The 21,831-nt window shown below is 41.9% G+C and overlaps 1 protein-coding gene across 2 annotated transcripts in view; it reads left to right on the forward strand.

Moving 5' to 3' along the window:
• The window catches only part of tgfbr2b (transforming growth factor beta receptor 2b), a 35,942-nt gene that overhangs the window by 12,951 nt on the left and 1,160 nt on the right, over positions 1–21,831 (forward strand). For both annotated transcript variants that reach the window (XM_068324138.1, XM_068324139.1), the window contains 6 exons: positions 10,982–11,280; positions 11,354–11,602; positions 11,724–11,837; positions 12,418–12,555; positions 14,845–14,986; positions 20,734–20,861. In XM_068324138.1, the coding sequence (XP_068180239.1) occupies positions 10,982–11,280; positions 11,354–11,602; positions 11,724–11,837; positions 12,418–12,555; positions 14,845–14,986; positions 20,734–20,861 (1,070 nt within the window). The remainder of the gene's footprint in view (positions 1–10,981; positions 11,281–11,353; positions 11,603–11,723; positions 11,838–12,417; positions 12,556–14,844; positions 14,987–20,733; positions 20,862–21,831) is intronic.

Raw genomic sequence — 21,831 nt, forward strand, 5'->3', positions numbered from 1 at the left:
TGTGTATTTTGAAGCGGCACAAGGGGAAGACTGATTTTGGTGCAGATAGTCTTTCCATTTTCTGGCATCAGTAAACCCCCTGGATTTCTTGTAAATATTGCTTTGACAAATCTTAAGGACATACATGCTGACCTGACCTTATGTTTCAGTCTGTACCTTAAATTTTTTGAGTTGTGGTCTAGACCTTCTACTTATGATTATCAAATCAAATTCAGGTGACTGAATTGCTATGCAAAACAGGAAGTGTAAAGACTCACCAGATTCTCTCTGATTCACAGACTCAGTCGACACACAATGCACCCGCTCAGTCCTCATTAACTGGCCTATGAAGATGGTTTTTGCCGCAGATGAATATTATATGTTCAGCGCTACTATTTCTTGCCCCCTGTTTTACCACACCATCCTTCACTTTTAGGGTAAACCCAGAAAATCAGCCGTTTTACTTTTAATATAAATCCATTTTTCCAGTTTTGGACTCCCACGTTAGCATCACTTGTTTTCATTTATTGGTGATGTGTATGACTGAGCGGGACATACAGGACTGTTGACTTGTGAAGGGACCAGATCAGTCTCACTCTAAGCAAATTGCTACACAGCTTCTCTTTCTCCTGTGAAGACGATTCAGAGCAGTCTAAAGCCGCCTCTCAGCCAGCATCACTTACATGTGTCTTAAATTTGTGAACCGCATTCAGTAGGAGGAGGACGAACATTCGTAGTAAATACTGCCTTGTCATGGTAACATGCTCTTTACTGCTGTTCTTACAGCTGTGCTTTGTGAAAGTCCGTTCTGCTTGCCTGCAGGCGCGCCATGCTAAGAATGAGAGGCAGAACTAATGAATTCTGGATACGGATTCCTTTTCTCCTTCAGTCTGCATGTTTGTACAGATGTTGCCAGCTCCTCTACTCATTCCATGGGATATTTTAGCATCCCTCATGATGACTGAAATCTTCCACAAGAAATTAATTTGGGAATTTTGATGTTAGTGTGTGTGTGTGTGTGTGTGTGTGTCTATATTTTGATGAACAAGTGATAAAAATAAGAAAAGGGAATTAGAATGAGCTTTTGATTCCACTGAAGAATAGGATGAGAAAAACACAGAACTGGAGCAATAAAGGAAAACATGGCTCTGTGCTTATTCCGAGATTTAAAACTTTTTTACAGTTCCTCCTTAACTGTGGAATCTTAGCATCTCTTGCAGCAGTCATTCAGTCACGCAGCAGACAGCTACATACTGCTATATATATATAACTGACCCCAGCAGGCCCACAAAGGTTAATGAGAAGGAACCAGATGGGAATAGTAGAAACAAAAACAGAATTTAGAGATTTAAGAAGCATGACACCACTGAATGTATTAATAGAACACCAGTATAGAGATACATTACATTCAGTGATATCAGTGTGGGTAAGGGGCTGCTTGTTCTAATCTGGTCATCTCTCTTTGTAGGTCTGGGTAACCCTTAAATATCTCTTATGTACAATTTAAAAGCAGCATATTCACCCTTTCCTCCTGCTACCACCTGCAGACATGGTACAGGTAGTTCTCAATTTATAAACATTTAACTTACAAACATTTTGAGATACAAACAAACGCGCCCCGCCACATATTGCTATTGTCCTGCAGTTCCCCTTTCTACCACAACTCCAGGGGGCAGCACCCCTGCGTTTACGCAGCTCCAAAACTTGTCTCCCCCTGTTGTTGTTGTTTGTTGTTGTCTCTGTTAGCATCTCAGAGAACTAGTGAAGATAGTTGTAGTGGTGACCATCTCTCTGATGACAACGTTGACTCTTCTTTCACTCTAAATGTAAGCTCCACCACTCAGTGGAGGTGGTGGTGGAGAGGAGGATGACAGCCAAGCTGTCATCGATGATGAAGAACCACTCCCACCCTCTGCAGGGCACACTAAGATCACTGGAGAGCACCTTCAGCGATAGGTTGCTCACCGAAGATGCGTGAAGGAAAGCTATCGCAGGTCCTTCCTGCTCACAGCCGTCAGACTGTATAACCAGCAATCCTCCCAGCAGACCACTCAAAGAACTCAAAGAACACAACATTCAAGAACTGAATCTGCAGTTCTGTAGTAGTGTATTGTTTTGCAGTGTAAATATAACTGTAAATTTTTGATAATATGATGTATGTTAATATGTTTAGAATACGTTAATATGTATATTTCATATATTGCATATGTTAATATGTATCAGAATCAGTTTTATTTACCATCGTTTGTTGTTGGTTGATCTCGCCAAAGATTATGGCCGAAATGCATCTACAATCGCCACGTTATTAAAACAAAAGGAAGTTTAAGGAGTTTTTAAGGCATCGCGTGGATGGTTGGAGAAGCTCAAAAGGAGGAATGGAATTCACTCTGTTGTTTGGCATCGTGAGATAGGAGCACATGAACCAAAGAGGGCAAAAAACAATGGGGACAGCTGTTACAAGGTAAATGACCATCATTATTATTCTTTATTCTTTGTTTTTTAAGTTATGCACAACTCTCATTTATTGTGTAATAATCTAATTGTAACATGTATTTGTTACATGTTTTAATGCATTTTTATAAAACATTTATGTCAGAATTTTTGTGGGCTTGGAACGGATTAGGGCATTTGCATGGAAAACGCGTCTCTACTAACGTAATTTTCTACTTACATAATTTTTTCCGGAACCAATTAATTTCGTAAGTAGAGGTACCACTGTATTAGAACTAAACATATGTGTTTCAGTATATTATGTTTTTCTGATTTATTGTACAGAAACATAGTATTATGTATATGACGGGTGGGTAGTTAGGTAGGTGATTGATTTCCTCACCCTATCTCTAAGGGTGTGTCCAACCAGTCTAAAGGAGAAACTCTTTTGAATCGCTTGTATCCAGGATCTTGTCCTTTTGTTCAGGACCCAAAGTTCATCACAATGAGAATAGGAAGGTAGACTGACTGAAAATTGAGAGCGTCGTCTTTCGGCTTAAATCTTTCATCGCCATAACAGACCTAGACAGCTTGGCAACCATCTTGATAACTTCAGCTCGGGTGATGGATGAGTCCACCCCTCAGCCTCTGCTTCCTCCATCGAAGACATGGTAGTGGGATTAAGGACATCCTCAAAGTATTCTTTCCACCGCCTCCTGAGTCGCTGGATGGTTTGCCAGAATTTCTTCAAGACGGACGAATAGTCCTATTCCATGACCACCCTGATCTCCTCCCAGACCCAACTTTTTGCAAACAATAGTACTCAGGCTGCAGTTACCTTGGTCTGCTGGCTCCCATCAAATGCCTCCAGTGTCCCCTGAGTCAACACCGCTTGATGAGAGTCCATCTTTAGCTTGATGGCATCTTTCCCTTCCGGTGTCCACCATGGGGTTTGGGGGTTGCCACAGTGAAGACCTTACGACCACAGCTCCGAGCAGCTGCTTGGACAATGGAGGTGGAGAACATGGTATGTTTGGACTCAATGCCCCAGTCTCCTAATTCAGGGAGTAGTTATCCCGGAAGTGAGAGATGAAGATTGCATTGACAAGGGGTTCTGCCAGACAATACTACAAACCACCACATTTGGGCCTGCCGAGTCTGTCTGGCCCCCTACTCCACCAGAACATCCAGCTCACCACCAGGTGGTGATCAGTTGCAACATCATGGTCCTTGATTTTATTTTTCATAATGGGGTTTTTTAACTGCTGCAGGCTGGCCCATCACCCAGGACAATGGGAGACCAGGAGCATAAAGCCCCCTGTGACAACATAGCTACTTGGATCATTCAGGCACTGAACTATCCCACCACAATAAGGTAGCAGAGCCATCCACTTCATAAGAAGTCCATTTCAAAGAGCTGCTATAGTCATATCTTATGAGCGCCTAGGTCTACCCAAAATGTCACCAATTTAATTGATAGAAATGTTTGATCAAGTCAACTAGAATGTTGACACATGAGAGAATACTTGAGGTGAAGAAGACAATCTGGGCTAGTTGGGGGTGTGCCGCGACTTCTGCAGTATTCAATATGACTTTCTCTCTCCAACTAACACCTGTTTTAATGTGAAATAAGGTCTAGCTCTTAATCTTGTACCTCAATGAAAACAATCCCTTTTAATACTCAGTAACATTTATTTAGCAAACAATGTGAGCATCCAAGCAATTAGTAACTAGTTAGAGCGCTGAGAGTGAATCACATATGGCACAGTTTGAAACACACACACACACACACACACACACACACACACACACACACACACACTTATGTGACAAACCTCAGTGAACACTCTGGCATCCTGATTGGAAAGGCAACATGAGTCCTATTACCAGTTTGTTTTGGCATCATCCAACCGCTTGGAAGCATTTCTATTTGAAATACACACACACTTATATACACTTTCACACACATACACATTTAAACCTCAAGCCTCAAAAACCTCCAGGCTATCTTAAAGTCCTTAAAGCATACACACATGCACAGACAGACACATGGAATTTAAGAAGCAGTGTTTGACTGTCTAGGCTTGTTATTTTGCAAACCCACTTTACGACCAAACTTTTTTGAAGCTTTCTCAAATCTAAACATTTGTGTGTGCTTTTTTATGTTTGATTTATTTCATCTGCAGCTTTGCCCAATGCAGTTCAGAAAGATTTACAGCTTTGCAATCACACACACAGCCTCACAACTTCAAAATAAGGATATTATTCATCCTACTCAGAACATTTTTAACCATCCCGACCATGATGGTGCTTGGATTCAAAAGCAGTCACTTCAGATCAAACATGCGTCACAACTAAGAGGGCTGATGTATGCTGTAATATTAATTATTACGTCGCACAATTTATTGATGGTCAAAAATATCTGAAACACCATAGATTTTAGCTTTTATTTCACACACTAACTAATCTTTAACACCAATTTTCAGATGATTTTCAATGCTGATGGAAGGCAGTAACGACTGGAGGTAGCCACCATGGTTATGTCTTGGTAGGGTTGATGATGAACTGGACATCATGTAATAGTGGCAAAGTTTTCACCTTTTTATCATCTCTGGTAAATAAATGTAGAAAATCTGAGTCCCTGATTGATCCGCCATTTCAAATTTTACATCAAGCATTGTATAACCAGCAGCAACCACAAGTTTTACCTAATCAACCAAGACTGAGATCTGAGATTATAAATACTGTCTCGTGCCAAATCCTCTTCTACCTGTACATGGCTGACTTCTACAACTCAGAACTGTGTCACATCCAAAAGTACGCAGATGACACAGCTATCATGGGATGTATCAGGGACAATGAGGAGGAGGAGTATAGATGCCTGGTGAAGGACTTTGTTGACTGGTGTCACAGCAACAGCCTGCAGCTCAACACCTCCAGAACTAAAGAGCTGGTCATTGACTTCAGGAGGGACAGACCCCAACCTAGACCAGTTCTGATAAGAAAGGAGGAGGTGGAGATTGTGCAGACCTATAAATATCTTGGGCTGTGGCTGGACAACAAGCTGGACTGGACCACCAACACGAGGCAGCTGGACCAGAAAGCACAGAGCAGGATCTACTTTCTGAGGAGGCTGAGGGCATTCAATGTCTGCAGGAAGCTCCTGTGGATGTTCTATCAGTCTGTGGTCACCAGCGTCCTGTCGTTCACTGTGGTGTGTTGGGGAGGGAGCGTGACTAAGGCGGATCTCTCCAGGACGGAGAAGCTGATCAGGTGGGCCAGCTCAGTGGTCGGAATGAAGCTTGACCTTCTGGCAATGGTGGCAGAGAAGAGAACCTTGGACAAACTGCTGGACATCATGGACAATGTCAGCCATCCTCTGCACACTGTTACCAACAACCAGAGAAGCCTGAGAAGCCTGACCAGCCAGAGGCTGCGCCTCCCAACATGCAGGACAAACAGACTGAAGAACTCCTTCATCCCCCTAGCCATTAAACTGCTCAACTCCTCTCTGGGGGAGTTGAAGAAAGTCCACACGAGAGCTGAGGGATGACCTTAAGGAGGTTCTCTGATGGAACCTCCTTCAGGGATAAATAAAGTTATACTCTACTCAGTATCTGTATAAATAAAAAATAATTCTGGGAACACCTGCAGCTGTGGGCACAGAGTAGAATACTGAAAGTGATGATGTTTTTCAACTTCTATGGTTCACTGTGAAGCCACTCTCTCCAGAGCAGGTTTTCTACAGTGAATGTGAAGCACAGTCTTTGTCCCCTACATGAAGAGTGATACAGTACTTCAGTTTTGTAGACTACCCATGTGGGTGTTTCAGCCATTTCATCATTTCAACCTGCAGTAGCTTCAGATATGTGTGGAAAAAACTTAATGAAGCCAGCGCAATAGCCAACATGTTCACAGCGTTCACCATAATCAGCAGACTCTAAATTAAAAAGGTCTTCAAAGCTTACTTTTATGATGCAGCTCAAGTCGACCCACAAGAAGTTTATTTTTTGTATGTGGGGATTTTATATCGTGGGAACTAAATACAAGCCTGAAGTGCTCTAAATGCTGTAGGGTAAACAACCCTGGGTGTTACATTAGTGGATTTACTGTAGTTGTGTGTGATCCAACATCATTCCTTTTGTTGCAGTGGATTTTCTACTACACATAAAAATAAGAAAGCAACACTGAATGTGAAATATGGATCAAGTAGACCTTAAAAACACCAATAACAAAGCCATGACAAAGAACATTGACGAGATCACTCACTACATCTAAAAATGTAACACACACCTGTAAAACCTCTGGTTACAGTTGTCACATTGTGTAGCCACACATCACTGGTGCACCCACACATCGCTGGTGTACCCACACACCACTGGTGTGACCACACACCACTGGTTTACTCACACACCACACATCCACCAATAGATTCTGTTAGAACTGCTGGTCCATTGAAGTTGTCTTTAAGAGTAGGGGTGGAATACGTTTGTTGATTCTTTTGGGTTGTTCCTGATGTATATTTCTGATTTTTCAAGTGTTTTTGTTTTGTTGAAATCATGCAGATTGCATCATCCTCATCTAAATCACTAAATCTTCTTGAACCACCCACGCAACACAATGATTTTTTCGGTTCATGACCTAATGGAATGTGTAACAGTTGAAATAAGAGATGAAAACTTTGGAGCTATGCCTGGCCTCTCTTTTTCCCGGCGCTCACTGGACCCTGTGGACTCCTGGCTGCTACCTGTCGTCGGCCCGGATGAGGTGTTCCAGCCCTGTGGCCCCTGCTTTCCTCGTCCGCACTGGCGAGGGGTGAACCGCAGCAACCTGCGGCTCCTGCGGCGGGCTTCCCTGACAGCTGATGCCGCGGATCCGCCAATTCCCGCCAGGATTGGCCTGGTGAATGCTAGATCACTAGCGAACAAGACCTTCATTCTGAAGGATTTCTTTACATCCTGAGGTTTGGATTTTCTCTGTGTGACTGAGACGTGGCTGAGTGTTGGTGAGTCCAGCGCTTTCACTGAACTCTTACCTGACGACTGTTGCTACGTTAACTCCCCGCGGACTACTGGCCGAGGAGGTGGAATCGCGACTGTTTACAAAAGTCAATATAAATGTAAGCAGTTATCCCTGTTATCCTCGTTCACCAGCTTTGAACTGAGCCTATTTGAGCTGGGTCGCTCTCACACTGTGCTGTGTGCCGTGGTCTATCGGCCTCCTAAATACAATAAGGACTTTTCAAACGAATTTTCTGACTTCCTGGCTGAGATTATGCCTAAATATGACCGTGTTCTTATTGTTGGAGACTTTAATGTTCAAGTGTGTTGTCCTGAAAAGCCAATGGCAACTGACTTTTTGAACCTCATTGACTCTTTTAGTCTTGTGCAGTCTGTGCCTGGACCCACACAAGAACATGGACACACACTCAATCTTGTTTTATCGTATGGTTTGCCTGTTTTTAACCTAGAGATTTGTGATGCAGTGTTTTCTGATCATATGCCTGTGCTATTTGAGGTTACTCTTGTCGCTAATACAGTTAAATCTGCCGCTGCTTCTCGGCGCTGTCGTGTCATAAACCCTTCCACTGCTGTTCAGTTTTCGGTCGCTTTTAATCATAACTCCGTCATTCCTGAGTCTGTGTGCAGTACAGAGGAGCTCAGCTCATGGTTTCACTCCACCTGCCAGACTGTCTTAGACACTGTGGCTCCATTAAAAACCAGGCAGCCTAAAACTAAATCTGAGCCCTGGTTAAATGACACGACTCGTGCTGCCAGACACGAGTGCCGTAAAGCTGAGCGCAAATGGAAAAAGGACCAACTGCAGGTGTCTCTTCAAATGTTAAGGGACTGCTGGTGTCATTATCAGAAAACTGTGAAAAATGCTAAAAGAGAACACTTGTCTAATATTATCCTCTCTAAGTGTCACAAACCTCGTGTTTTGTTTAAAACAATTTATTCAGCTCTTAATGCCAAGCAGACAGTTGGTATAGAGACTTCTCCTGTTGTCTGTGAAAATTTTCTTCACTTTTATATTGACAAGGTCTCTTCTGCAAGGGCTCTCATCTCACCTCCTGCTTACGACCCCTCAAGCTCTGTCACCTGCTCTGCTGTTTTTGACCAGTTTGAGCCTGTGACACTGTCCTTTTTACAGGAGATTGTTGGTCAGTTGAGGCCCTCAGGCTCTCCAAGTGATGCTGTCCCTCCTCGACTGCTTAAAGAGGTTTTCCCCATTGTTGGAACTTCTGTTCTCACAATTATTAATAGCAGTCTCTCCTCAGGTGTCGTCCCTGTGTATTTTAAACATGCAGTAGTGCAACGTGTGATCAAAAAACCTGGGCTAGATCCTACAGCTCTTGCCAATTTCAGGCCGATCTCCAAACTACCTTTTCTCTCAAAAATCCTTGAGAAGATAGTCTACAGTCAATTAATAGACTTTCTGAAAGACTACAATATTCTTGAGGTTTTCCAATCCGGTTTTAAAACCCTGCACAGCACAGAATCAGCTCTTTTAAGAGTTTTTTATAACATCTTTTTAGCTGCAGACTCTGGTGACTGTGTTATTTTAGTGCTTTTAGACTTAACTGCTGCATTTGATACAGTGGACCATGAAATCCTGACCTCTCGCTTGGAACAGTGGGTGGTCATCAGGGGCATAGCACTGGAGTGGTTCAGGTCGTACTTGGCAGATAGAACGTTCTGTGTCAGCCATGGCGACTCGGTGTCCTCCCCTGCTCCTCTCCTGTGTGGGGTCCCACAGGGCTCAGTTCTGGGCCCTCTTCTCTTCTCTCTCTATCTGCTCCCACTTGGCTCCATACTTAGGAAGCATGGGATTCACTACCACTGTTATGCGGATGACAGCCAAATTTATGTTCCACTCAAAAAGAACAATGCGTACTCTATCGCTGAATTAGTTAAATGTCTTGATGACATTAAGGCCTGGATGGCTCTGAACTTTTTGAGTTTCAATGAAAAGAAAACCGAAGTGATGTTTTTTGGTGGCACCGGTAGTACACCCCTTCCAGATCTGGGATCTTTGGCCCAGCTTATCAAGCCAAGCATCACTAATCTTGGGGTAAAAATGGACTCAGGTCTCAAGCTTGACAGCCAGATCAGGGCAGTAGTGAAGTCCAGCTTTTATCATTTGAGGTAGCTGGCCAAAATAAAACCAATTCTTTCGAGGCAACACTGTGAAACAGTCATCCACGCCTTTGTCACCACTAGGCTGGACTATTGCAATTCCTTTTATGTGGGGGTTAGTGCTTCTTCCATCTCCCGTCTCCAGATGGTCCAAAATGCTGCTGCACGTCTGTTGACCGGCACCCGTAAGCATGAGCACATTACCCCCATTTTAGCCTCACTCCACTGGCTGCCCATACATTTTAGAATCCATTTTAAAATTTGCTTTTTTTTACTTTTAAATCCCTGAATGCCCTTGCCCCGCCTTACCTCTCTGAGCTTATACACCGCTATGTACCAGCTTGCTCTCTCAGGTCAGCTGATCAGCTGCTCCTGAATGTGCCTAAAACCAAACAAGCTCAGAGGGGACCGTGCCTCTGCTGTTGTGGCACCTAAATTGTGGAATAATCTGCCTCAGCAAATCACAGGCCTCTTATCTGTCTGTTTTTAAATCTCGTGTGAAGACCTACCTCTTCTCCTTGGCTTTTAACACCTAGATAGACACTGGATTTTATTTTGTCTTATCTTATTTTATCTTACTTTTTATTGCTCTGATAATATGCTTTTGTTTTTATCCATATTTTATGTTTTTAATTGATTAATTTTACTTTTAATATTTGAGCCATTTTGTCTTTTATCTATAATGTTTGTTCTTTTTTATTTATTCGCCTGTACAGCACTTTGGTCGACTGCGGTTGTGGTAAAGTGCTCAACAAATAAAGATTGGATTGGATTGGATTGGATCACGACAATGAGGCTGTTTTGTAGCTGGAATTCAATAAGTAAACACTGGATGTGAAGACAAGCATTATGCAGCGAGACCATTTTACTTGAAATCCCAAAATGAGTTTGTTCCAATCCTTTCTGTGGTGATCTCTAAAATCAGTTAACTTATTTTTATCATGTACATAAGTGGTTCCATGTATACTGTTGATTTCTGTCAAATATCCCTTCATGGTTTGTGAATTGTCACATTTAGACTTTTCTTGTTTTTTAACAGTGCTAGTTTGTTTTTTTAAATTGGGTTGCTTGTGTTTGTACTCAGTGATAATAGTACACACAAGTACTATTATTTAATCACATATATGTATATATCTCACTTATATATGTTTGTAAATAACTGTATTATATCAATGTTATTTTTGTCCAAATTCTCAAACTTTGGACTGATAATTATTCATCTTTTTCCTAATGTTTTCTTCCTGCCTGAAAAAATGGAAAGAAAGTTCAGTTCTCAGATCTTTGAATCTAACAATCTGGTTATAGCTACTTATGCATACTATAAATGCTGCAGGCTATAAAATATGCTCGTTATCATCGCTTGTCTTTTTTTCTTTTCAGTCGTACCCTCTTGCACCTGCATCAACCTGTTCATCGTGTCTCTTCTTCCTCAGTTGTGGATCCTACCCCTGATGACCCGTTGGTGTCTGTGCTTCTGGTCAGCCTGCTTCCCCTGCTGGCAATGGGGATCATGGTCGTGGGGATGTTTTACTGGTACAGAGCCTACCGACGACGCATCATCAACCAAGAATGGGAGAGCAGCATTAAGAAGCGCAAGCCGAAAGCAGGTGGGCTGGACTGCAGCGACGCCTGTGCCATTATGATGGATGACGACAGATCAGACAGCAGCTCCACACATGCCAACAGCCTCAACCACAACACCGAGCCTCTGCCCATAGAGCTGGACCTACTGGTATACAAACCTACACATGTGCCAGACTTATTTTGTTCCATTCAAAGTAATTAACATGCTTTTCTTAACCTAGGTTGGGAAAGGTCGCTTTGCCCAGGTATACAAGGCTAAACTGAAGCAGACCACCTCAGATCAGTTTGAAACAGTGGCTGTGAAGATTTTCCCCTATGAAGAGTATGCTTCCTGGAAGAACGAGAAAGACATCTTCTCCAACTCAGACCTCCGCCATGAAAACATCCTCCATTTCCTGACAGCAGAGGAGAGGAAGGTGGAGAAACAGTACTGGCTCATCACGGCGTTCCACGCTAGAGGGAACCTGCAGGTGAGATGGCCACTGTCAGGTAAAACCGCCCTGAATGGAACGCTTAATACTAACTTATTCTTCAGCCATCACCTCTTTCTCAGTGCTGCTAATTAAATAATTTTCCTACCGCCGTCTCCAGGAGCATCTGACACACCATGTGATCAGCTGGGAGGAGCTTCAGGTCTTGGGAAGCTCTGTGGCCCGGGGTGTCGCCCACCTCCACAGTGACCACCTCCCATGTGGACGCCCTAAGGTAGGACTGTGTACAAAATTACTTGTGATGGTCTGCGGAAATGTAAGCATCTATCTATATGTTCTCATTATTAAAAGTACATAGAGAAAAAAATAGATCAATTCTAGAAAGTATTTGTTTTCCTTTTTTGCTGATCAAAAATTGTGTATTCATTTGAACAAATTCATTATTTTTTATGCACTATAACAAAATTAAAACTATATACAGTAAGTACAGACAATCATGTTGAGCCTTTAAAGCAGTGGTCCCCAAACCACTATGATGTTCTGAAATACACATTCAAGCTGGACAGTCTCCTTGACTTCTATGCCGCCCTTCCAAATGACATAATAACCGGAAAGGGTTATTAATATTTGGTTCTGGAAGACAATAAATGTTTACATTTAGGCACCCGTGTGGTTGTCACAGTTTTTCTGTTCCAAACTCACCCCGGTCCCCCATTAGAGAAGGAAAAAGTTATCTGGCCCTTACAGGAAATAGTTTGGAGACCTTTGTTTTAAAGGGTGGATCTGCTTGGGATTATAGTGATATACTGTAATTATATAGTAATAATTTTCCCGTCCTGTTTTGACACCTAAAGGTAGCCATAGTCCACAGAGACCTGAAGAGCTCCAACATCCTTGTGAAGAACGACCTGACCTGCTGCCTGTGTGACTTTGGACTGGGACTCTATCTGGACAGCAGCCTGTCTGTGGATGACCTCGCCAACAGTGGACAGGTAACTCAAAATGCTTTGTTTCATTACATGATAGTCCTCTTTTACCAAGCATGGATACAGAGACTGTAAAAGAGCCACTTTATCTGAGGCAATCAAATACAAAAATGACACCTTAGAATATGCAGATGTCCATCCATCCACTTTATTGTAGATGAGGTGTCATCATCTACAAGAAAGTTGCTTTAGACTACAAGAAGTGGACTACATGAACCATAAAGAACCGTAGCCAACAAGTAGACTAGAAGAACCGTAGTCTACAAAAACCATAGTCAAGAAGTATACTAGAAGAACCACAGTCTACAGGAACTGTAGTCAACAAGTAGACTAGAAGAACCGTATTCTTAAAGAACTGTAGTCAACAACTAGACTAGAAGAACCGTAGTCTACAAGAACCGTAGTCAAGAAGTAGACTGGAAGAACCGTAGTCTATAAGAACCGTAGTCAACAAGAAGTACACTAGAAGAACCTCAGTCTACAAGAAGTAAACTAGCAGTACAAAAATTGTAGTTTACAAGAACCTTAGTAAAGAAAACTGACTAGAACAACCATAGACTACAAGAAATCTATAAGTAGTTTAAAAGAAAGCAATTAATATAGACGAGACATTGTCGCCTTGTCTACAACCTCTTCTTCCACAGTACACGGGTGTTTCTTGAGCCACCAGCATCAGGCTGAATAGAATAATGACATTACATAAACAGATTTAATGAAGCAATTGTTTCGTCATATTTTTTCATTTCATCAAAACGTAACTAGTGCTTAAGTAGTCATATAAATGTGCAGCATAAGGTAATCGCTGTGAAATGTAGTGGATTACTGGTCGGAGCAGAACATTAAAGGTCTCATTTTCCAGTTCTTCCCTTTTCCCTGGGACACCTCCCCTTAGGTTTGACAGTTACAAACATGACTACCACTGTCAGGACTTTAATATGTTGCTCCAAGCTGAGGTGTATTACGTGCTGCTATGGCAACCCTCTGTGTTTGCCATCAAACCCCTGCATTAAAATGGTTTAGCTGAGATATGAGAACGTTGTGTTTGCTTTGAGTTCCAGCGAGTCCTGCTGCCTGTTAATGCATTGTGATTGGATAGCATCCATTTGCTGACAGACATAAGGTGACAGAGACAGACAGGAAGTCTTGGATGAGTGCAGACGTCGTTGAGACAAGCACTTAAATCCCAGCTCAGTTGCAATCTTTCTCAGCCACTCTGGCCGATGAATTTGTCCTTCTTGTTTAAGAGTCACGTTTAACAGCCAGGGAATGAAAATGTGACAGGTGAGAAGCCGTTTTCTAAGAACTTAAACACAAACTGGTGACCACTTTGCCCATACATGCCATCTTCTCCTCACACATAGAGTATGCAACACACTTCACAGCTCATGCAAACACAAAGAACACGACTATAACTCACTTCTTTTTTTTGTCATGAGGAGATTGTGTGAGATATTCATGACCAAATCAAAAGAATAGTATGTGATAAATGTCTGCTAGAGTCTTAGAACTGTAATATAGTAAAAATGCATTACAGTATAACATTAAAATATTTCTTAGTATTTTCACTTTAGATTGCCAAAAACAGTATCAGATTCAGGATACTATTCCTTTTTGGTGGCTCCCAAAGGAATGGTGTTTTAGGGACAGGTCCAAACTAGTAGCCTCTGGAAACAGAGAGGCCTCATGACTGTAACTCTGATCAGTGGTCTCGTTTGGCCTGTAAGTTTAGGTGGTAGGCCATACCTGGTGCCAAACCCTTTCCATTTCCGAATGAAGGATTGAACCGTGCTCTATGAGATGTTTGAAGGTTAGGAACTCTATGTGTAGCCTAACCCTGCTTCAAACTTCCTTACATCTGTTGTGTTCCCTGAACTTCATGATTCGATTTGCCCCTCAGTTTTCTCTGAACTACCCTCTGAGGCCACCACAGAACAGCTGTATTTGTACTGAGATCAAATTACACAGAAGTGGACTCTGTTTAGTCATTCTGTCATTCAGCAATCATCAGGCTTCAACTTCTGAAGGCAACTGAAAAGGGAGTTGCATGATTCTGGACACTGCTCTTTCCAGGAGAAGCAGTGGAGATGTTTCTTCTTTTATGATGGATTTTGTTCCAGTGCTGGAGAAAGTCATTCAGCATACGGCAGAGTCTTATCAACTGCACAGTCCAGAAATAAATGATTGTATAGTTTCAGCAGTACTTTATTTATGCGACGTCACCTCTTATATCAGTATTTATATGCTCTTAAGCTCGTGAGGATTTATGAATGCATGAGTTTTGTTTTCGTGCTGCAGGTTGGTACAGCACGTTACATGGCTCCGGAGGTGCTGGAGGCCCGACTGAATCTGGAGAACATTGAGTCCTTCAAACAGACCGATATTTACTCCATGGCCCTTGTGCTTTGGGAGATGACATCGAGGTGTGAAGCCATAGGAGGTCAGTACACACAGGCACGCACACACACAGGCACGCGCACACACACACACACACACACACACACACACACACACACACACACACACACACACACACACACACACACACACACACACACACACACACACACACACACACACAGGAGAAGAACTAAACATCCTATCATCCTATCAGGTGGGTCAAATTGCCATCAGTGTTGTTGCAATGTGAGCTCATCCAACCTCATGCAGTGGTGTGGACACAGCGCGCGCACGTGTGTGTGTATGTGTGTGTGTGTGTGTGTGTGTGTGTGTGTGTGTGGGTGTGTGTATGTGTTCGTGTGTGTGTGTGTTTATGTGTGTGTGTGTTTTTGATAAAAATGATCACTTAAACTTTAATCGTACTTAACTAAACCAAGTTACAACGCCATGACTGTCAACAATAACACTGCAAGAAATTAATCTACTAGCATTAAATTAATCTAGTCAACTGTTCCCCACCTAGGCGTATTTATAAACCTTTAATGAACTTTATTTGACTTTCCTGTAGAATGTACAATGAGTCTGACATGAGTCCCAAACGCAAACAACGATAATGTAGGCAAAGATGCTGCACACAGACTGCAGTAGGGATACCCCAGTAGTTTGGCAGTAGTCAAAACTTGTTCTACAAAACTGAACCCTAAAATATAGTCATCTGCAAAAAAAAATGCTTGTGTAGTGAATAGAGCAATACTTTAAAGTCTTGTTTTTCACTGCATGTCAACCTCAGCTCCAGGTCTGCAGCAGGAATCTGAGGAATGTCTGCCATGTGAGAAAGACAATCTGACTCTGCTGTTGCCCTTCTTTGGGCAGGAAATCAGGGAGAGTGGATACTCTACCTGTTTCAACTGGCTGTGTGTGTGTCTGTGTCTGTGTCTGTGTGTGTGCTTGTTTGTAGAGGCAGAACAGAAGTAATTATCATGTCTTATTATATTAATAAGACATGAGGTTCAACAGAACCTCATGTCTTACCTCATATCTGTTGAGTTGTCACAAATACAACAAATTGCAATGTCCATCAAACTGCATTTAATGGTTTGAATCTGTACATTTTCACATTTACTTTTGTAAATAAGCTGGATCACTCCTACTTTTACCTTTTTTAATCTTTTTTCATACAGCTTCAACTGGCCGGAGCTAGTTAGGTGCAATGAAAGAATCCCCGCTCTGGTGTTTGGTTTTCAGATACTGATTGGATGATTCCAGTGTCATTCCTTAATGTCTTGAATCAGCCATTGGTTAAATAGCTATACAATCCCACCTGCTGTGGAGGCTGTGTCTCACCTCAAAGCTTCAATTCAGACAGACAGACAAATGGACAGACAGACAAACGACTGACAGGAAAAGGAGATATTTTGGAACAGATGGTTTTTACACACATTTATGATGCATTGCATATTAAAAATTGACAAATATTGACAATACGCAGGATTTTAGTACAGATATTAAGATATTTGTCTTTTCAGTTCCAATACCAAGTCTCACTTTAACTTTGTGATAAATGGGGAAAAAATAGTCTAGCCTTCCTCAGACATGGTGTTTAAAAGTGGACAGTAGATTCATAGAACACACACCTCCTCTCCTTGGTCCGCTCCTCCTTCCTCCACCAGCTGGGCTTTTCTAGGCAGTCTGAGACATTTGGAACTAGACAGTCACATTCCAACATCTGTGTGTGTGTGTGTGTGTGTGTGTGTGTGTGTGTGTGTGTGTGTGTGTGTGTGTGTGTGTGTGTGTGTGTGTGTGTGTGTGTGTGTGTGTGTGTGTGTGTGTGTGTGTGTGTGTGTGTGTAGCCTAACAACAGGGACAGATTAGAGGATAGAAATACTACCCTGCACTGGCCTTGTTGTTGTGGTCACTTATAGTCCACTGTCTGTGTGTTGCTGAGCATTTCATTTACATACCCGGAATTAGCTGCCGGGTGTGGCCTGAGGGTTATGTGGGGTAATAGAGCAGGGGCAAAGAGTTTACACTGCTCCAAGCAAAAGGCCTGTGGTCAGGAAAGGGAGGCAACCTTTGGCAGCGACTGACAGGGTGATGGCTACACCCTGCTAGAAAGACTGACAGGATGCATGGCAGAGGAAAGAAGTCTGACGCTTTGCTAATTCAAGGGAAAAGCGGCAGTAGATGTATTTCTTACCTTCTTAGAAAACAATACTAACAATGCCCTGCCTTCAGTTTTCATGCTATGCTAGGTTAACTGCCTACTGCCTAACTGGCTATCTATATTATCTCTTAGACTCTGTTTCTGTTCTCGCAACGACCATTTCTTCGAGAAGATAAGTTCCTTAGCAGTTGCAAAATATTTTACTAAAATGCTTTTTAAACATTTATTTTTAAACATCTATCACCATGCACAGACCTGATCAATAACACCGTGTGATGTCAGCACACCTCGAGGTTAACCTGCTGCCTGGATATTGCGTAACACACACCAGAGAGAGTTCTGCTGAAGCAACAAGTTCCTCTGCCAAGTTTGACATTACATTTTCTCTCTGTTAAAGATTGACTTACGCAAATGTTCCAGCTCCTTCCTCGGGCCCAACAATCATGCAAAGTGTTTCCACCTGCAGTAAATTTAGCTAGCTTAGTTGTGTGTGGGTTACAGGACTGCAGCCTCAATACAGGGTCATATGTCCTATAGACTGAGCTAAACAAGCAGCTGGTTTGGTTCTGTTTTTTACTTATGGGGACAACGTACACTAAGCAGCATGCATCAGCATTTGATTATCAATTATCAGATATCTAAAAATACTTACGTAACAAAGAGCAACAAGATGTGATACAGTAGTACCTTGAGATATGAACTGCTCGACATACGAGTCTTTTGAGGTACGAGCCGTCACTCTGTTCATATTTTTGTTCAAAATACAGCCGAAAATACGATATACGAGCCGTGCTTCAGGACACCACCGCTAGTTGGTGGATGGATACAACATCAGCTGAGACCGGATCTCATTCTTTACCACGTGTTGTTGGATGGATACAACATCAGTGAGACCGGATCTCGTTCTTGTTGGTGGAGTAAAGTTGTAGCTCTTGTGTTCTTGTGACTTTTCTTTTCATACTTTATCATTGTTTATGCAGCTCAATAATAATAATAAATAATTATTAATTATAATTATAATTATAATCATAATCATAATTATAATCATAATTAATAATTGATTATGCACAGGTAAAGTCTGCATGTCTATTGGTTGATAAAAATATGTCGGGTTTTTTAATTTAGAGGGTTTGGGGTTTTTTTTTAAGACCCTGAAATGGATTTTAATGATTTTAGTTATTTCCAATGGGGAAAGTTTATGTGAGATATGAGATATGTTTGACTCACAAATTGTTTGACTTAGGAGCTCACGTTAAACTTGTATCTCAAGGCACTACTGTATTAGAACGATCAAGGGATGCAAGAAAAACAAACCAACTATCAGGGTAAGTCAAGGACTACTAACAGTAGTAAACATATAGTAAAAAGTATATAACTGAAACAAAGCAAAGATGTAAAATAAGCAGGTGAATTAAGGCAACATGTAATCATTAGCAGAAAAATCCAGCCAAACCAAAAGACAGGGAAAGACATGCAGTATGTATCCACGATGCATGATTGCTCACCACTGTGTAAAATAGTAAAAGAAATGAAGTCATTCATCATGACTTGGTCTCTGCTGAGTCACTTTCAGTCCAAGACAACATTAGAACTTTATTCACCTGCTAGCAGCACAGGTTCTTTCGTCTTTTCAAAGCCCTGGACAAGAAAACTTGTTGCTACGTACAATCCTCCTGTTTGGAGGATTTGCCTCTGCTTCTTGATGTTTTTGTGAGATATACCAGACACATATCAGACACCTGCTGTGGAGTTCCCATGAAAGCCAGCACAGAGCCGTGTATCTCTCAGGATAGCAGCGCCCAGACAGTGTTGGGGTTTCTGCTAACCTCTAGGTCACAAAGTTTTCAGACGGATAATCTGAAAAGGAAACCGTTTTCTACCCTTTGGATTGGATAGAGCAGGGTTTTAACCACAAGCCCCAGACAGTGAGGGGAGAGGGAGACCGAGGCTCTGGTTGCAGTCTGTTGTGAAATCTGTTCTCAAACCGAGGATGAAATTCTTCTCATAGCTTTTAAAAGTTCATGGCTGCTGTAGGGATGAAGGGTTTTTTTGCAAACGGATCCTCATTAGAACATTAAATTAGACCTTTTTCCTGCCAGTCCAGCCCTGATGTTTCATAAAGTGCCCCACCTCTTTTTATTTCTGTTTTCACCCCTCAGTTTAGGTCAGCTTGCTTCCCTCTGGCTGTTCTGTATTTCAGTGTTATTCAAGTCCAGGAAAATGTGTGGTATTTATACCAGCTCCACAGCAGGACATCTACACAGCAGAAGGCTGTGGACAACGCCAGCCCTGGCACAAAATAACCTCCAGAGGAACGGGCCGAAGCTGGGTCCCGCTTCAACATGCTAAAAACGGAGGGAAGTTCCACATGCCAAAAACAGGACGTGTGTGTCAGCCTCTGCACACAGCCCCAATCCCAGGGTTTGGACTTCCTGTCCAGGGTGACACTCCAACCTTCCGATTTCCTGTGTTTGAGGACAAAGCAGCAGAGTCCAGGGGCAAGATTAAAAGTAAACTTCTGCACTGGAACTGTAGTTTCTGATCGGAATATGGATATAATGATGGTTATATGACATAAATGTCTTACAAAATTAACCGAACCTTTACAAACCTTTAACGCTACAACTCGTAACGATAATTTAAGAATAAGCTACAGTAGTAGTGCGTGTGAAGAGGGGAAGGGCGGGTATGCTGGGTTGACCTGGCTGAGAAGGCCAGGCAAAGGGCCCCAGGTAAGGGGCTTCGACTGCATCCTGCGCTCTGACCTTTGACCCTCAGGTCAGTCAGTGCAGCTCCTGTAGAGTCCAGTGACACCATATGTTATTTATATATTATATATGCTGTCAGATATCCAACATTTTAAGATAAAGTAACTACACATAGCTGAATACTGCAGGAATGAACCATTGTAAGGAGTTTAAACATGCAGCACGAGGTGTTGAATGTGGATTGGATTCATGCTCAGATGCTTGAAGATGTCTTTGTCGCAGCCAAGTGTCTGATTTCACAGCAACTGTGATCCTTCAGTCTCCTCACTGGAGCTGCAGACAGACTGCAGCTGTTGTGAGTTCAGTTTCATGAGGTCTGGAAACACTCCCGGAACGTTGTTTTTCATTTTTCACCATTTCAACATCACGTTGTCTTTATCCCCACCAGTTCTTCAACATGAACTGGGAAGTAAATGCAGAGTGTGATTTTGGGGACCTTTACAGTCTGAGGCTGTGACTAATTGCTTGTTTGCAGAAGCTGATCTGTTTTTAGACTCATTGTTTAAGTGCCAGAGAAGGATTTTTTTCTCTCCCATGGAGACGTTTTATTTCCTGCTGTCATCACGTGTGACGCAGACAGCTGAGGTGAAACTAACCGTTCAAATGTGGAGTAGAATCACTCCATACCTGGATCCTTGAACATGTTATGATCAAATTAAACAATCCTTCCATATATATTCCGTCATATGTAAACATGGTGTGAAATATCCACAGTTGTGTCCATACATTCGTAGCTTTATGTCTATTACTGGAATGTGGATATAACAGAAAATATGATATAAAAAGAAACTTTTGACACCTATTCTGGTGATGATTTCTCCTTGTGTGGCTAATTGGTTGTGTTTTTGTTTGCAGAGGTCAAGGACTACGAACCTGCTTACGGCTCTAAAGTGCGAGAGCATCCCTGTGTGGAGAGCATGAAGGACAATGTCCTGAGAGACAGAGGGAGGCCAGAGATTCCCGACGCCTGGCTCAGGCATCAGGTCGGACACACACCGTCACCTGCATTAATGATCCCAGGAACACCTCGGTTTACATGGTCAACATGAGGGCAAGATAAAGATCCTCCAGGCTAGCATCATCATACTATTTATAGATGATGATGAACTAGGAAGTGTCTTTCATTGATAGGACTTGCAATAAGTAGCGCAAACAGAGTGATATTATGTTTTTAATCAGATTATTACATATAAAGTCTTATGTAGACCATTCAAGTGCGCTAGTTGGCAGACAGGCTAATATTCAACTGTAGTCCTTTAAAAGGAATAAAGCACCAACACTGGAGGACAGATGCTTTGAGAATGGAGGAATAGTTTACACATCTTTAAATGCATAGTTGCATAAAATACAACATTTTCAACCAAAGGGGGATTATATAATCCTGTTATTCTATATTTTGTGTTAATGTTACATAGAAAGATGCACCTGTATGTTTTTTACATGGTGATTAGTTTTGTCCTACACTGTAAAAATATCTGTACAGTTTTTAAAATGCAGGAAAAAACTCAGATTATATTGTGTGTGCGGTTAACTTTTTCCACATCAGTTATAAAAAGAGAAAAGGAGCATGCTGAGTGATTTTAAATGAGTCTGGTTTGACTGCATTCTGACCGCCCATTATGAAAAAGTCTCAAACTTGAAATATCTTGAATTTGGGTGTGGTAAGGAACTAAATTTACTGGGACGACCTGTTGTGTGACTGATGCATGAATGCACTTTTCTTAATGTAGTGGGATGAAGTGGAGCTAAACCTCCAAGTTGTTTCCAACTTAGAGGTTGGCTCCCTCCAAAGCACTACAGAACTAATTATTTGTACCATAAAATGATTGATGAGATATTTCATTTGTCAAAAATGTACTATTTTGTCACAAGTTGGGGTACTCCAAATTTTTTTATTGTACTCTTGTATAAGCAGTCTTTGAAATTAGAAGATATTTTCCTTGGAAATACAGA

The sequence above is a fragment of the Antennarius striatus genome, chromosome 9, assembly GCF_040054535.1.
Source record: "Antennarius striatus isolate MH-2024 chromosome 9, ASM4005453v1, whole genome shotgun sequence".
Lineage (NCBI taxonomy): Eukaryota > Metazoa > Chordata > Actinopteri > Lophiiformes > Antennariidae > Antennarius > Antennarius striatus.